Source organism: Odocoileus virginianus, chromosome 6 (assembly GCF_023699985.2).
Source record: "Odocoileus virginianus isolate 20LAN1187 ecotype Illinois chromosome 6, Ovbor_1.2, whole genome shotgun sequence".
Classification (NCBI taxonomy): Eukaryota; Metazoa; Chordata; class Mammalia; order Artiodactyla; family Cervidae; genus Odocoileus; species Odocoileus virginianus.
This window is the reverse complement of record NC_069679.1, coordinates 41827533-41845414: the sequence shown is the minus strand read 5'-3', so window position 1 is coordinate 41845414 and position 17882 is coordinate 41827533. Positions and strand designations below refer to the sequence as shown.

General features: G+C 35.2%; 1 protein-coding gene and 1 long non-coding RNA gene across 10 annotated transcripts in view; one reads left to right on the top strand and one right to left on the bottom strand.

Moving 5' to 3' along the window:
* TCF12 (transcription factor 12) overlaps positions 1-17882 on the top strand; it is a 390369-nt gene that overhangs the window by 344046 nt on the left and 28441 nt on the right. For 5 of the 9 annotated variants that reach the window (XM_020906149.2, XM_020906146.2, XM_020906148.2 and 2 more), the window contains 4 exons: positions 4544-4622; positions 14801-14874; positions 15877-15948; positions 16692-16898. In XM_020906149.2, the coding sequence (XP_020761808.1) occupies positions 4544-4622; positions 14801-14874; positions 15877-15948; positions 16692-16898 (432 nt within the window). The remainder of the gene's footprint in view (positions 1-4543; positions 4623-14800; positions 14875-15876; positions 15949-16691; positions 16899-17882) is intronic. The other 4 variants (XM_020906151.2, XM_020906150.2, XM_020906154.2 and 1 more) reach the window with 1 other exon arrangement.
* LOC110145730 (uncharacterized) overlaps positions 5822-17882 on the bottom strand; it is a 28523-nt gene continuing 16462 nt past the window's right edge. The window contains exon 3 of the long non-coding RNA XR_002316299.2: positions 5822-6026. This is a non-coding gene — a long non-coding RNA (uncharacterized lncRNA). The remainder of the gene's footprint in view (positions 6027-17882) is intronic.

The following is a 17882-nucleotide window of genomic DNA, read 5'->3' as shown; positions in this document are numbered from 1 at the left end:
AGGGACAAGAAAAAGTCCTGTAATTTTCCAGGCTATCCGTCAGTTCAGGAAAAGTATTAATAATAATTGTCTGTCATCACTTTAATTTAGGGCAAAGTAGAACCAGGGAATGTGATGAGTGAGTGGAGAAAATGGCTTTTATTATACAAATGGAGAAGGTGTTTTTAATAAAAATACCAGAAATTATATGTTGATAATGTTTTTGGTCCCGCTTCTCCTGTTTTCACAGTGATTTTTGTAAAAGCTCACACCATTTTATATGTAATATCATTTTGTTTAGTCATTGCAAGATGGTGATAAATGACTCTAAAATATAAACTTTCTTCTTTGAAGAAACCAGTTCTTCACATGCTTCGGGATTATTTAGCTGTAATGGCAGAGTTATCAGGGAAAATAAGGCTTAGTAGTCTGTTTATACCCTCAAAAGCCCATACCTGCCTAATGATGTGGTATGGACAGCTTAGTATATCAACACTAGTTCTCCAAAATATTGGAACCTTACCGTATTGTTGTTCTCAAAGCTTATACCATAAAACTGGTATGTAAGCAAATTCATCTTTGTAATAGTACTTGTTTCTCTTCTTAGGTATTCCTGTTACTGAACCCCACTATATAATGCTGAGATCAATACTACTGTTTACTGAATCCTGCTTTTTATCAAAAAATATTGTAGCAAATTTCAAGTGCGATTTAATCACTCAAGTTTTTGGGTTTTTGGGTTTTTTTTTTAAATGTTGAGCACCTACTTGTGCAAGATAGTGACAGACAGTGATGGATTCAGTGTTGAACAGTGTAAGGTCCCTGCCTTCAAAGACCTTGTACTTGAGGAGAGAGATACAAAAATGGTAATATAAAGCATACTGTGAAGCAAAAGACCAAAGAGAAGTAACAGATTGCTTCCCTGGTAGCTCAGTGGTGAAGAATCTACCTGCAATTCAGGAAACACCAGTTCAATCCCTGGGTCAGGAAGATCCCCTGGAGAAGGAAATGGCAGTCCACTCCAGCATTCTGACCTGGGAAATCCAATGGACCGAGGAACCTAGTGGGCTGCAGTCCATGGGATCGCCAAAGAGTCGTATATGACTTAGTGACTAAAACAAGAACAAGAAGTTACTCTAAGATTATAAGGGAGGTAAAAGTGAGTGTAAATGGGAACATTATAGTTCAGTTGGGCCTTGACATGTTTTAGAATCCATCAAGGAAAAGTTAAGAAACAGGCCATTTGAAAGGAAAAACTGTGTTCAAAAAATGAAAAAAATACTTTGTATATAATGCTTTATGTAAATTATAAGGTAGAAGGGCTTTTTTGTAACCAGATTATGGAATACAATGAATGTCATTCTGTTTTATGTAGTCAGCAACAGGAATTGCTATATGGGACTTGTTCAAAACTGGTTGAGGACAATAGCTCAGTGAATTATGTATGGATTGGAAAGAGAGGGGAGTAACTGAAAATATAAAGACTTAAATAGATCAGCCACTTCTTTTACTAGAGCTACAAGTTCTAGTAAAAGTTTAAAGTAGTGTTACAGCGATGAGAATGTTTATGCCTATCCCAAAAACATTACAGAGAGTTGTGGGCATCCGTGTCTGTGGTGTGAAGCGCAGAGGGGCAGGAGAAAGGAGAGGGTCATGAGAGTGGTTTTGGTGACCGTGAGAATGCTGGTGCTGACTGAGATAGAGAAAACACAAGAGTAGAGATGGAAAGTTGGGGAAGCTTGCGTCAGTGATGCAAAGTTTGCATTTGGACATACTGAGCTTGAGCTGAAAGAAAGGTATTCCCAGACGGAGGTGTATAGCAGCTAGAATACAGGTGTTCACTTTGGAGGCGTTCACAGAGATGTCATAGTTGATGCTTTATAAAGAATGGTATTTAAAAAAAAAGAATGGTATTACCAAGAGATAAAACACAGGTAAATAGAAAAGGAAACAGCCTGGAGTGCTCAGAAAACATGCATTAAGTGAACTGCAAGAGTAAAAGAAAGAAGGACCCTAGGTAAATACATCCAGGGGTTTAAAAGAGGTACTCAATTGGCAACTTCTTAAGTGGAAGATAGCATTCATTCTTTTAGCAAGTGTTTGTTTACCAGCACCATTGTAGAATCGGAAGCTAATGCAGAAGGCTGTGTAATTCACATTTGTCTGAATAAGATAGAGAAGTCCTTACTCTCTGGAACATACATTTTATTAGGGAAAAGGGTAAAAGAGACAGATGATAAACAAGAAAACAAGTTTAGACAATTAGGGATTAATGTAAGCGGTGTGAAGAAAACAAAGCAGAGAGGTATATGACACAGAGGGAATGCTATTCCTCCAGTGCTTTCATGCAATTAATTCATATAGACAAGGAAATTGAAAGTCAGCAAGTAGGTCTAGTTTATGATAGTCAGAGTTTTGCATGGAACTGGAACTTCTCTCACTCCTCAGCCACCTACCATTGGTGCTATCAATCCTTCCCTCCCTTACCAATATTATAGTCAAGACATATTTCATAGTAGTCAGCATCAGTTGTTCATAAAAGTTATAATTATATGCATCTTAAACACGGGAAATAATGATTTACAAAAATAAAGGGATATGTTGAGGTGTTTTTATTGGAGTTTGGTAACCTCACCTAATTTACTTATGGTTGAAATAAATCACTGTATGTATTAGGAACCAAAGTATAACCTTTTAGTTAATTTTCACATGTGTGAAAAGTAACAACTTTTAAAAGGTGACCACTTTGACAGCTTAAAACCAACAACACTGATCTTATAGCATACCACTTCCTTACTACTAAGTCTCCATACGAAGTCTTTTGACGTCTTCTTGATAACTGTGTTTTTCTAAAATGACTTTACAACCTGAGAATTCCCTGGCAGTCCAGTTGTTAGAACTCGGCACTTCCACTGCTGGGGGCTTGGGTTCAACCCCTGGTCAGGGAACTGAGATCCTACAAGCTGCATGGTGTAGCCAAAAAATAAAACTACTTTCCAACCTGTATATATGACTTCTAGATCTGGGTCTTCAGAAAGAGTTGGTGTGTAAAGAGATTTCCAATTACAATTTAATAACATAACATCAAGCAAATTGATAGAGAAATATTCATTTCTAATCACTGCTTAACAATTTAATTAGTGCTACCTTTAAAAAAAAATAAATGAAAGCTGTTAGTGTTTGATGATTGTGACCCGTGGAATTTTGTTTTACATGAGCCTTTCACAGTATCTGGCTTTTTCAACATATTACACTGTCTTTAAAACCAGTGCTGAGACCTCTTACATGCTGTAATTTGGGCATCTTTAAGTTTATTAGCGCTCTCAACTTATTCAGAGCAAGATTATTTCTATTGGATGACACTTTGCACCCACAAGTAGTTTTCCTTTTTAAAATATTTGACCACAGATTCTCCAAAGAAGTTGACTTATCTGCCCTAAGTGCTGAGATACGAAGATGATTTATGATACCTGTTATAGTAATGGGACTGTCCTAGAGAAGAGCTCCTGAGAATTGTTGGTGTGTGGATTAGGGAGGCATTTTAAATGTTTATGGCTAGTTACATAGCTTGAATGAATTTCTGTTACTATTTTTTTTTTCAGCAATGTGAAAGAAAGTATTACAACAAAACCTTTAGCCAAAGTACAAAAATTTATGCATCCCTATATGTTAAACTCTTAGGTGGTAAAGTCTATAAATTACTTAGGGAACATTTTTTGAAGAACTTCCAGCGTCTTTTCACTTTCATCAAAGGTGACAAAATATCCTTTAAAAGCAAGCTTAATTTTTTTTTTTTTTTTGCAATACACATCATTAGGAGCTGAATTTAGCAAAAATGTTAACCAAGCAGAACTTTTTAAAAGAAATAAGGGGTAACTTTTTAAAAATCATTTTCTTTGGCCTTTGAAACTATTTTCAAGGACTATTCTCTTCAAAAAAATAAGTTTCCTAAGATTATTTTGGGGGCTTCCCTAGTGGCTCAGTAGTAAAACATTCGCCTGTCAGTGCAGGAGACGCAGGTTTGATCCCTGGGCCGGGAAGATCCCCTGGAGAAGGAAATGGCAGCCCACTCCAGTGTTCTTGCCTAGAGAATCCAATGGACAAAGGAGCCCCGAGGACTACAATCCATGGGTTCATGAAAGAGTCAGATAGTACTTACTGACTAAACAGCAACAACAGAGATTATTTCTAATACATAAAATTTATTTAGATAGTATATTCTAGAAAGATTGTTTATCAAACTTGTTGATTTTATATTTCTAGTCACTTGTTTTTTGTTCTAGTAGTTAGAATTTTAATTATTTTCAACTAGGATAATAAAGAAGTTGCTATGATCTATTTATGCCTCTTGTATTAGAATATTTATGATACTCTTTAATCCTAGTTTTAAAACTGAGACTTCTGTAGTTTTTATGTAATGGAGTAGTCCTAAAATTTATTAAACAGTTTCTCACTCATGAGTCTTAAGGGTGGCAGCTTAGACTACAAAAATATCTCCATGCCAGTGGATTTATATTTTTGCTTTTGTCACATATTGATGTGTTTGTCTTTATTTTCTGGTTAGATTTATTCTCCTGACCATACCAGCAGTAGTTTTCCATCAAATCCATCAACACCAGTTGGATCACCCTCACCTCTCACAGGTAAGCTTTTGTTTTATCTAACTACTTAATAACATATGTGAGGCTACTTGAAAATATTTGAAGTTTATTTTTCAATAAAATATAGTAAAGACACACACACAAAAAAAATCATTTGTTTTGAGAAAGCATGTAAACAGAGTCTTCTCCTGAGTTCATTTTGGAGAATGTTGAAAAATTTGCTATTTGAATTATTTGTTCGTATCTCCTTTGGTTCTTAAAATAATTTTCAATAATTAAATTATTGCAACAGGATAAAAAATAAGGCTAGGCAATTGAGATGAAAGTAAAATATAGAGGAGATAAATTTAAAAATTTGATAAGCTAGCATAGAAAATAAAATAATCTATTTAGAAGTACATATGACTTCTTTCTTCCTTATTTTTAAGTCCACTGAGTTATTATTTCATATATATGTATATAAATTCTTGGGAATATTGGAGGGTTTTTGTTTTTTTTTTTTCCTGAAGGAAACAACTCGTTGTGAATGTGGGTGAATATTCTTAGTAGAGTTAAATAAATGTTCAGTCTTGTGTTGTGTTTTCCTTTTTTTTTTTAACAGCAGCTTTAACAAGTTCCAGATAGTAACCTACAGTATAAATTTGTTGAGATACAATTGTTATTCATGTAAATAGGAATTTTTCAATTTATTAGAAATAAAATTACAGGGAAATGCTTGCATTTATTAAGCTATAAAACTTGAAATATATTTTCCTGAGCATTGTTTGGAGAAAAACCATGCTGAAGAAGAAATGTATTCATTCTAAGGAAAAGACATTAGACAACTGGGTAAAAATTGCCATTTTCCTCCAATAGTTGACCTCAGAAACAATTCTGTATTCCTGACCAGGTCACTAGTTCAGCCATGTGGCATTGTTGTTGCTGTCAAGCCTTTTTGCATTGTTCAGGATTTCTGAAATTCAGGACTCTGATATATCAGGGCTCTGGCTATCACCTGTGTGCTGTGATTTAGCCTTGTGACTCTGCTAAGAAGCATTCCAGTGTGGAAATGATGAACTGCTGGCAGCTGCTTTCAGCTATTAGTGGTTCTGCCACTTTCTCAGACACCATGGCTTCAGCTGTCTAGTAAAAGTAGAACAGCTGTTCCCCGTATAGACAGGACTATGAAAGACCCATTGACTTAGAGTTGTTGTTTAACAGAGGAATGAAATTACAGGAACAATGATGTAACTTTAACCATATTCACCATCTTGGCAGAGTTTTACTGAAGTTATCACTGTCATTTTTGCCACAGCCCATTCCACTTGTTCGTCTCGGGTAGCTATGTTGGCCCTTACTGTATGCTCCTACTGCCTCTTCTCCTCTGCCCAGTAAGACAGCTATAGAAGTGTCCTTTAGTTTTCATGAACATTGGTTGGGAAGACAGGCAGCAGAGATGCTCAGCATCTGTGAAGGAATATCAGAAAAATGAGGAATCAGAGACTTAGACATTTTTCAAAAAATAATGGTCCAAAGTAAAATCTCACATTTCCTCCTTCAATTATTTGATGTTTAATGAATGGTATCCCTTTTCTGCCTTTAATTCAGCTGATAAATGAAAATCTGTGAACTGTTGGATTATGTAGTGAAGGTAATAATAGATTTCTTTTTCAACTCAGTTGTCATACTCAAAAATATTTTTATATATTCCTGTTGAAGTGGTAAATCAAAGACTGATTTTATACAGGTGCATCTTTGTCTCATCTCCTGTATCTAGTGTTTTCTTCTTATAGCCACATATACACACATATCCCAGATTGATGGAGCAGACATGGAAAGGGAGGAGGAAAAAGGGAAAGCACTGTGTAATAAAGTTTTCACAGTTGAAGGAGAAATGAGTAAGATAGAGCAAACCAGAGCTCCTATATAATATGTGCAAATTATTTTGTACCTTCTGTGGCAGTGGCCCATTGTTGAGAGTAAAACATCCCACCCCGTGTGCTCTCTACACTGGGTTTGTTTCTTATGCTTGAACATCAGTCCAACTCAACACAGACCATGTAAGAATAGTTACAACATAGGCAGTTTCTAAGGCATTCATCATTCTTGTTTAAATCCTGCTCGTGTTCAGTAGTAGTAATAATAGAAAATGCTTAGGAGGAAAAAACATCTAAGATGATTATAATATTTTAGTTAAGATACTTCAGGCTGAAAGAAAGACAAACTCTTGTCTGGAGTGGATTACACAGTAAGGAGATTTGGGATATCTTGTATAAAGCCCATAGCAGGGAAAGTTCCTGGACCAGTCTGGACTCCTGCTCTATTTCTTTGAAATTCTTTCTCAAGCTGGTGGCAAGACAGCAGTTAAAGGTACCACATGTAGACATAACCATGTCTCCTATAAGAAAAAGGACCATCTATTAAATGTCTTTTCAGAATCTTTTTCTGGAAGCCTCTTTAACAGGTTTTCCCTCATGATTCATTGATCAGTACTGGGCCTAACAGTTACTTAACAGAAATGAGACCACCATATTTGTCTTAGTTGTTAGGATTTATCCCAAGAACTAAGAATAGAATTAATTACTCTTTGCAGGTTCACAGTAGGAAAGGATAGACACCCCGCCACCTTCTGAACAAAATCTGTGCTCTAGCAGCAAGGTAGAAGAGAAGTATGGCTGTGTCTGATACAGTTGTCATTTGAAAAAAGATATGACTATTTCAGTTAAGAGAATGTGTTTACTAAAGAAACTTGGAAAGCAGACAAAACAGTTCTTTACCTAATTCGGGAATATCAGTGAATAAAAGTCTAATAACTGCAGCACTCAGTAGCAATCTTTGGAACATCCGCAATGAAAGCAAAGAGGATGTGGGGGAGACAGAGAAGATTCCTCAGTTTGGACTCATCTCATCAATGAGATATTTATTTTTGTTATCTGTCATTGTGCCTGTTGTTAAAGCAGTTAATCTGACTTCAGCAAGTTTTCAGTTTAGTTGAGAAAATAAGAGATAAACACATGAAAATAGAACCATCAGAACTCACTCTTGAACTATCAGAATTCACTCTACACTACAGTTCTCCAGATACATTTCATGAAGAGAGGGTAAAGGAGAAAGAACTTTCTGAGTTTAAAAGAACAATATGACAGAGGTCAAGATGTGGAAAGTGTATGACCTGTTCATTCAGACTCATTGAGATGACTGATCATGAGCTCTTCACATATGAAGAGCTTCCCCTCAAATGGGAAGGTTGGCTGGGGCCAGATTGCAGAAAGCAGAGCATTCAGTGCTACACTGAGGATTATTCAACCTTTTCTAAGGTTGGAGTGTATCATGAAAGTTTGAGTTTAGGGTGAGAGTACAAAGAGAAGCAACTAACAAAATAAGAAAATGCATGGTAAATAGTCCTAAGAATTTCTCTCAGCCACACAAAATGATGTTATCTAGTCTCTAAATTTATTAACCAATTTTATTAGGATGGTGTATTACTAAATCCCAGTCAGAGCAAAAACAGATCAGGAATACTAGGTGAATTTTAGATTTAGTGATCACAGAAAGAAAACCTTGCCAGATTTTCTAGCCAGATAATTTGATTCTCTTATCCTTGTCAGTAACTTGTTTTCTAGAAATAGTAAATTTCAATGCTAAGTAATAAGTTTATTACAATCCTTGGATAACAGCTAACTTTTGGGGATGGTCATTAATATAAAGCTCAGGGCAAAGCCCAGGACAATTACAAAATCTGTTAACTATATAAACAGTTGAAAGCTTGCCCTTATCTAATAGAACAATGTATAAGCCCAAAACCTCTACATGTGTCTACAACCAGGTATCCTGTGACAGGGAAGGAAGGGAGGATATAACCTATTCTCTGGGAAACCCCATGGATTTTTGCCCTTTGCACTTTTGTTTTACCATTATTTGTATCACAGTGCTATAGCTGGTGATAAACTAAAGATAATGATATCAAAATATTCTAAATGGATCTGTATATTTTATTCATTTAGTAGTTTTTAAAAGAGACAGTGATCCAGATCTGTCTAGTGTCAAAAGTATTCTGTAGCATTATGGTCTCTGTCTAGAACTTGAATTCCTTTCACAACCCCACAATTCTTATCCGTAACTAATAAGCCATCAGTGGGCCAGAATTACAAAAGATTGTGTGTCTTTTTTCATCATTGGTTACATGATTGGTTTCTTCATCAGGAAGAAATAATAATAATATTTCATTGTCAGAAAGATCTTTTAGACTCACAAACACTGTGTGTACATATCTTTTACCTCATTGGTCTTGTAAAGGCAGATTAAAAACAAAAACTAAAAAAAAACTGAATACCTATTTTATGGTGAGTATTCTAAATTAATTGATAGTACAGATCAACCAGAATGCAGGTCCACTGATTCTCAGTATCCATTAAACTTCCATGCTCTTTTTTGAGCTTTACCAGACATAGGATGGCCTTTGTTGAACTAACGCAGTCTATCTTAACTATCCAGCCATCCCCTTTGTGACCAATAGCATGAATTTTTGAAATGACTGAGCTTTAAAGAGCTCAGTTCATGAAATACAGCTTGGCATTTTATAAAATTCAAACAGATATAGATGATTTAACCATGTTAGTATTCTACTTTAATCAGGTTCGTCTCAAGTGGGGCAGCCTAATCTATAGTAATTTTTTAAAAAAAGGTTTGAGTATGTGTATGTTTTTCCAGTTTAATAAATTACATTTTGAAGTAGACCATAGCATAGATACTTCATGTCACTGTCAAAAAATAGTGAATATAGGTGATTTCTTACCTGAGTAACTCTGTGCACACATCGCATTCCTCAATACTAAGGTACCAAAGAACCACAAAAATTGCCTGTTTTGCAAAGCAAATGTGTTCTGAGTACTTAAACATAAAACTTGCATTAATGAGCCACACAGATTAAATATCCTATCACAGGCTGATCACCCAAGGATGTTGGGCAAAATGGAGCAAAATGATTGAAAATAAAATATTATAGGGCTTTCCTGGTGGTTAAGAATCCACCTGCTAAAGCAGCGGACACAGTTTTGATCCCTGGTCTGGGGAGATCCCACATTCTGTAAGCCCATATGTCACAACTACAGAGCCCATGCTCCATAGTAGGAGAAACCACGTCTTGAGAAGCCTGTGCACCACAATGTAGAGTAGCTCCTGCTCACCGTAACTAGAGAAAGCCTGCACACAGCAACAGAGACCCAGTGCAGTCAAAAATAAACAGATAAGGATCCATGGCTGATTCATTTCAATGTATAACAAAAACTACTGTAATGATGTAAAGTAATTAGCCTCCAACTAATAAAAATAAATGGGAAAAAAAAAAACAGATAAATCATAAAAAAAAAAAAGTCTTGCGGTCCCTTTAAAGAAAAAAAAAATATATATATATATATATAGTAAACATTAAGGGAAACTCTTTTTAAAATAATTTCAGTTCTTTTTAAAAATAGATTATGATTAACCTCTTATCCACATAAAAATTCACAATCCTACATTAGTTTTGGAAAGCATCACCAACTCGATGGACATGAGTTTGAGCAAGCTTTGGGAGTTGGTGATGGACAGGGAGGCCTGGCGTGCTGCAGTCCATGGGGTCACAAAGAGTCATACACGACTGAGGAACTGAACTGAACTGAGCTGATACACTGAAATCAATGGTAAAGTGTTACTTTATTTAGGAACTTTTCTTCTTTGGCTCCGCTGGCTCTTTGATGTGGCAAGAGGACTTTCTCTAGTTGCAGTACTCACTCGGGCTTCTCTTGCTGTGGAGCACAGGCTCTAAAGCACACAGGCTTAGCAGTTGTGGTGCACTGGCTTCTCTATTTGTGGCAGTTGGGCCTTAGCTGCCCCGCAGCTTGTGGGGTCTTAGTTCCCTGACCAGGGATCGAGCCTGCATCCCCAGCCTGAAAAGGCGGATTCTTAACCACTGGAGCACCATTAAAGTTCCTGGTTCTTTTTATATGAATTCTTCATGTAGTCAGTTACTGGATTTTTCTGATTGCTAAATTCTACTTGCTAAGTGTAAAATTAGCCCACATGCTTTCTGTTTCAATGAGCAATTTTAGATTTTCCATAATTTGTGTAGTTAAATTATGATTATATTTGTATGTCTAGCAGGTCACCTTTAATGGACAGAATAATTTGTAATTTGCTTCCAAGTAAAAAAATTGTTAGTCGATGAAGTATATATAGCATATATTTTTCTTATAATTTTAGTATTTAAAAATTTTTGTATAATCACAGTAATATCCATATAATTATAAAATATAATCAAGTTATTAGGAATCTTATGTATCCAGCTTTTCTTTTTTTTTTTTCTTTTTTTTTTCTTTTTTTTTTTTTTCCATTTATTTTTATTAGTTGGAGGCTAATTACTTTACATCATTGCAGTGGTTTTTGTCATACATTGAAATGAATTAGCGATGAATTTGCATGTATTCCCCATCTCGGTCCCCCCTCCCACCTCCCTCTCCACCTGATCCCTCTGGGTCTTCCCAGTGCACCAGGCCCGAGCACTTGTCTCATGCACCCAACCTGGGCTGGTGATCTGTTTCACCCTAGATAATATACATGTTTCGATGCTGTTCTCTTGAAACATCCCACCCTCGCCTTCTCCCAGAGTCCACAAGTCTGTTCTATACATCTGAGTCTCTTTCTGTTTTGCATATAGGGTTATCGTTACCATCTTTCTAAATTCCATATATATGTGTTAGTATACTGTAATGGTCTTTATCTTTCTGGCTTACTTCGCTCTGTATAATGGGCTCCAGTTTCATCCATCTCATTAGAACTGATTCAAATGAATTCTTTTTAATGGCTGAGTAATATTCCATGGTGTATATGTACCACAGCTTCCTCATCCATTCGTCTGCTGATGGGCATCTAGGTTGCTTCCATGTCCTGGCTATTATAAACAGTGCTGCGATGAACATTGGGGTGCACGTGTCTCTTTCAGATCTGGTTTCCTTGGTGTGTATGCCCAGAAGTGGGATTGCTGGGTCATATGGCAATTCTATTTCCAGCTTTTTAAGAAATCTCCACACTGTTTTCCATAGTGGCTATACTAATTTGCATTCCCACCAACAATGTGAGAGGGTTCCCTTTTCTCCACACCCTCTCCAGCATTTATTGCTTGTAAACTTTTGGATAGCAGCCATCCTGACTGGCGTATAATGGTACCTCATTGTGGTTTTGATTTGCATTTCTCTGATAATGAGTGATGTTGAGCATCTTTTCATGTGTTTGTTAGCCATCTGTATGTCTTCCTTGGAGAAATGTCTGTTGAGTTCTTTGGCCCATTTTTTGATTGGGTCATTTATTTTTCTGGAGTTGAGCTGGAGGAGTTACTTGTATATTTTTGAGATTAATCCTTTGTCTGTTGCTTCGTTTGCTATTATTTTCTCCCAATCTGAGGGCTGTCTTTTCACCTTGCTTATAGTTTCCTTTGTTGTGCAAAAGCTTTTAAGTTTCATTAGGTCCCATTTGTTTATTTTTGCTTTTATTTCTGAAATTCTGGGCTGTGGGTCATAGAGGATCCTGCTGTGATTTATGTCGAAGAGTGTTTTGCCTATGTTCTCCTCTAGGAGTTTTATAGTTTCTGGTCTTACATTTAGATCTTTAATCCATTTTGAGTTTATTTTTGTGTATGGTGTTAGAAAGTGTTCTAGTTTCATTCTTTTACAGGTGGTTGACCAGTTTTCCCAGCACCACTTGTTAAAGAGGTTGTCTTTTTTCCATTGTATATCCTTGCCTCCTTTGTCGAAGATAAGGTGACCATAGGTTCGTGGATTTATCTCTGGGCTTTCTATTCTGTTCCATTGATCTATATTTCTGTCTTTGTGCCAGTACCATACTGTCTTGATGACTGTGGCTTTGTAGTAGAGTCTGAAGTCAGGCAGATTGATTCCTCCAGTTCCATTCTTTCTCAGGATTACTTTGGCTATTCGAGGTTTTTTGTATTTCCATACAAATTGAAGCAAAAATCCTTAACAAAATTCTAGCAAACAGAATCCAACAACATATTAAAAAAATCATACATCATGACCAAGTGGGCTTTATCCCAGGAATGCAAGGATTCTTTAATATCTGCAAATCAATCAATGTAATACACCACATTAACAAATTGAAAGATAAAAACCATATGATTATCTCAATAGATGCAGAAAAAGCCTTAGACAAAATTCAGCATCCATTTATGATTAAAACTCTCCAGAAAGCAGGAATAGAAGGAACATACCTCAACATAATAAAAGCTATATATGACAAACCCACAGCAAGCATCACCCTCAATGGTGAAAAATTGAAAGCATTTCCCCTGAAATCAGGAACAAGACAAGGGTGCCCACTCTCGCCACTACTATTCAACATAGTTTTGGAAGTGTTGGCCACAGCAATCAGGGCAGAAAAAGAAGTAAAAGGAATCCAGATAGGAAAAGAAGTGAAACTCTCTCTGTTTGCAGATGACATGATCCTCTACATAGAAAACCCTAAAGACTCTACCAGAAAATTACGAGAGCTAATCAATGAATATAGTAAAGTTGCAGGATATAAAATTAACACACAGAAATCTCTTGCATTCCTATACACTAACAATGAGAAAACAGAAAGAGAAATTAAGGAAACAATACCATTCACCATTGCAACAAAAAGAATAAAATACTTAGGAGTATATCTACCTAAAGAAACAAAAGACCTATACATAGAAAACTATAAAACACTAATGAAAGAAATCAAAGAGGACACAAACAGATGGAGAAATATACCATGTTCATGGATTAGAAGAATCAATATTGTCAAAATGGCTATACTACCCAAAGCAATCTATAGATTCTATGCAATACCTATCAAACTACCTATCAAACTATTTTTCACAAAACTAGAACAAATAATTTCACAATTTGTATGGAAATGTATCCAGCTTTTCAACTTAACAAAATATAAATGATTAATAGGAATACAAATACTAGGTTGTTCAGCTAAAGTGAACTATAATAGTTCTAATTTACCTTAAGTTTTTAGTTCCCTAAATGTGGCAAATTAACCTAAAATAACAAGCTATGGTGGAACATAGTTTAAAATTTCATTTACCAATAAATGAGACAAATAAAGTAAACATTCAGCTTTTCTAACTTTAGATTTCTAATATAATTCAGTTTGTCACTGAAGCTTTGGGTAAAAACAATACTATGTATTTAATTGAATGGTCTTCATTATTTTCTGCAAATAACTTATTTTCAAATGCAGTTATGAAATAGTAAAAATTTTTGATCAGTTGTTTTGTCTTTTTCTTTTTAAAGCTATTTTAAAGCACTGCGTTCTCCCCAGTACATAAATTAGTCTATTTTTTTCTTTTGTGTTTTTTTCTTTTTATTCTTTCTGTTCTGAACTTGTATCCTTTCTTTTTGTATCCTTTTTTAATACTATTGCTGCTTTTCTAAAGTTGAAGAGTAGATGTTTAACAAAATTTTCATGATAATATTTTCCAACTTAAATGATATGTTTTGGTGTAAATTATGTTGGGAAAGTTTTTAGCAAATAAACCTAAATGTATTTGCGGTCATTTGAAATTGGTGCATTTGTGCATTACTAAAGGCACAAGTTAGTATAACCCTTTAGAAAGTAGTTTTGACCTTACAAATTAAGGATCATAAATATGTTCATACCTTTTAACTTAGAAATGCTATTTATCCTTAGACATGTTCCCCAAAAGGAAAACACAGTATTTTTTTATCATTCCCAATATAGTGATACTCAATTACTATTCATAATAGCCAAATGAAAGCAACCAAAGTGTCCAGCAGTGAGGTAATGATGGCTAAGCAAATTATGATGTAGAGAATCAGATGAATATTAATGTAAGTCATTAATTATCATAAAGACTATAAAATATGATGGAAGGGCAGAATTTAAATTATATATGTTTTAAGTACATTTTCTCAAGATTCATGTGCATGTGGACAAAGTGTGAAGAACATGTAAGTTTAAAAGTAGTTACATGTTATAGTTTTTTCCCTCAACTCCCTCAATTTTAATAACGAAAAATATATTAATGTGTTGGGCTTATCAGTAGCCAGTACCATGCTGAAGACTAAACAAAAATTTTCACATAAATTTGTACACACCTAGCAATAGTATATCTTTGCCCTTTTCTTCAGAACATTATCAAGATCACTGAGTTAACCAAGGTGTGTGGGTGCTTTGGGGTTTTGTTTCAACAGGTACCAGTCAGTGGCCCAGACCTGGAGGTCAAGCTCCTTCATCCCCAAGCTATGAAAACTCACTCCACTCCTTGGTAAGAGCCTCTGAGAAACATACAAGATCTATTTCATCTAATAGTATGGAGTTGTTTTGTTTTGTTTTTCCCCCAGAAAATCTTGAGTAACAATGAAAAAACAGTAGGATAGCATTACACACGAATTCTTTGCTAACAAATGGCCTGGTTTAGCTGAACAATATGAGACACATTGGGTGTGCCTTTTGCCATCTGTTCTTTGAGACATTGGTTTTAGGACAGCTGGTTTTAAAATAGTGTTATGGGATTCTTGTTTCTTTGACAGATCTAGGATTTAATTTTACTGTAATTTTATGTTTATATTTAAAGAAAATTTAAAGGGAAAAAAACCCAGAGACCAAGTAAAAGAAAATTAGTTCAGCAATGCAAAATGGTTGTATTTTACTCTTTCTCCTATGATAACTGTGTATAGTTGGTTACATTTCTATTAAAAGTTTCAAATGCAACGTCAGTTATTTTTGTCATGAAGAGTATTGTTTTCCATGTTCTCTTTTTATTAAAAATGTGTAAATTGTATTGATATATGCAAAAACATAGATAAACAAGGCAGTAGAATAAAGGAGCCTGTCTAGGTATTGAGCATGAAGAATTTGTGGTAGGATGTTAACTACTGTTGCCTTTCTATGCTTACCACAGAATTACGAAGCATTATAAAAACAAACTAAGGATGACTTGATGGAATGCTAAGTCATGCTATTCAATAATTCCAGGTTGCAAATAGAAAAGTTCTTTTTCTGTGACTAACAGAACATTTTAAATTAAAGGAAAGTTTTCTTCTCACATTTAAGCAAATATAAGCAATGTGTGCTATTTAGACGCTAACCTTATAACTTTGCTGTTAAATCCCAGCCTTCTCATACCTTAATACAAAGTAGATCTTGCAGGTCTCCGCGTTAACTTTACTAACATGTTATGCTGACATGCACATCAGCTATTTCCTCATCTCTTTTGGAGTTAATCTTAACCTGTGCTTTGCCTCCTGTTCTGTCTTGACTTTGCCAGAAAAATCGAGTTGAGCAGCAACTTCACGAGCATTTGCAAGATGCAATGTCCTTCTTAAAGGATGTCTGTGAGGTACTATTTCTTTTAGATGGTGCCTTTTTCTGTGTTTCAGTTAATTATACTTCCTATTATCCATTTAAAATCTTCAAGCCTGTGCAGACTCCAGAGTCTTTTAAAATCAGTGACTGTTTTTGTTTTTGTAACAATATGTAAGAATAGGCCTTTGTTCCCACATATGGTTGACTATGATTCTTTTTAAAAGAGCTCTACTGGCATGTGCTTTTGGTTTTTTAAATTCTAATATGTTTGTGTATGGGGCATGTGTATATCCACAGACAGATATCATTTCATCAGTTTTGTGAAAAGAGTACATTTGGATGTGGTCACCATTTCAGATAGGTATTAAATATTCACTTAAAACAAAATTACAACTTAAATCTGATGGATTTGAGGACCCTTCCCCAAGTTGCCCTCGTTTCGATGTTAAAATACAGGTTATCTTTTTTATCAATGATAATTGAATGCCAGATACTGTAGAGTAGCCTTCAGCTTTTGTAGACACTAAAAGAAATAACCTCATGCTAGATTGATAAATAGATTTTTATGAAGCAGTGGTTTGCTTCTGAAGCTTTGGTAATTTAGCATAGTTTACAAATATCCTTTCTTTGTTTATAGTACAGGTAGTTTCTTTTGAAGCCATTTGATGTTGCATATTCACTTGCTGTCTTCTATATATCCCAAAGTAGAAATCATAGCAATTTAATGCATGCAGCAGATAAAAGCAGTAACCTCCATTCTTTTTTCAATCCCTACAGCAATCTCGGATGGAGGATCGTTTGGACAGACTGGATGATGCTATCCATGTGCTGAGGAACCATGCCGTGGGACCTTCTACCAGTTTGCCTGCTGGTCACAGTGATATACACAGTTTATTGGGACCATCGCATAATGCACCAATTGGAAGCCTCAATTCAAACTACGGTGGATCAAGCCTTGTTACAAGCAGTCGATCTGCTTCAATGGTAAAATAGTGCTCATGCTTTTTGAAATAACCCCTGAAACCTATTCTCCTAAGTGTTTTTCGTGAAATCTTTTAGGGAGAGGGCCCTTCTTTTTATAAACAAGGTAGAGTAGTTTTTAAGAATTTCTTTTACTGTTTTGGACAGGGTCATTGGCTGAGCATTTGACCTTAAAATCCTGCTATGATCATGTGCAAAAAGCAGAAACTTTATACAGAGATCATATTAGCTTAAACTTGAATTTTTTTTCCATATGTATAATAATTGATGAAACATTTTTTTGCCTTGAAACAATGTGTAGAAAGTCTTAATAGCAAAAGCAAGAAAGCAAGACTGATTTTCAGGGGTTCTGGTCCAGAAAAACTGTTTATTATCATTGGAACTAACCTTCAATAGAACGAACACAATAGTATTTGTACAGGTCCAAATTTAAGTTTTATTCCCAAACGAAGAAAAAAATGTGAGGTAGTTTTGAGAATGGCTGTAATTTAAGTGACAATGAAAGGAAACAATTTTAGATTAACTCCTGAAGAGACTAAAATCATTCAATCCATCTTTTTTTAAAGCATGGTAATTCTTTAAAGTAGGGAAAAGTAACATTCTGCAGCCGTGCACATTGAAAATTGTGTGTTGAATGTCTTACATTATTTTTTATATAAATTATGTTTTAAAGTAATGAAGCTTTTTTTTGAACCTGCTATTTAATTGAAACCATGTATTTGCATGTTTATGTCATGGTTCTTAAGATTCATTGCATGCTGTGAAATATTCTTCTATGAAACAGATTTCTGACCATAAGCCATGTGATCAAGGCTAAAACTCAGCTATCATTGAAATAATTAGGTGCCCCAAATGCTGAAGTCTTGTGTTCTATAAAATAGGATTGGTTCCAGATTTTTACATTCACATGTCAGGGAGCCATTTATATTCATTCTGGAGCTGCTGAAGTAAATATCAAGCAAGGCTGCCTAGTTCCCTAAGAACAAT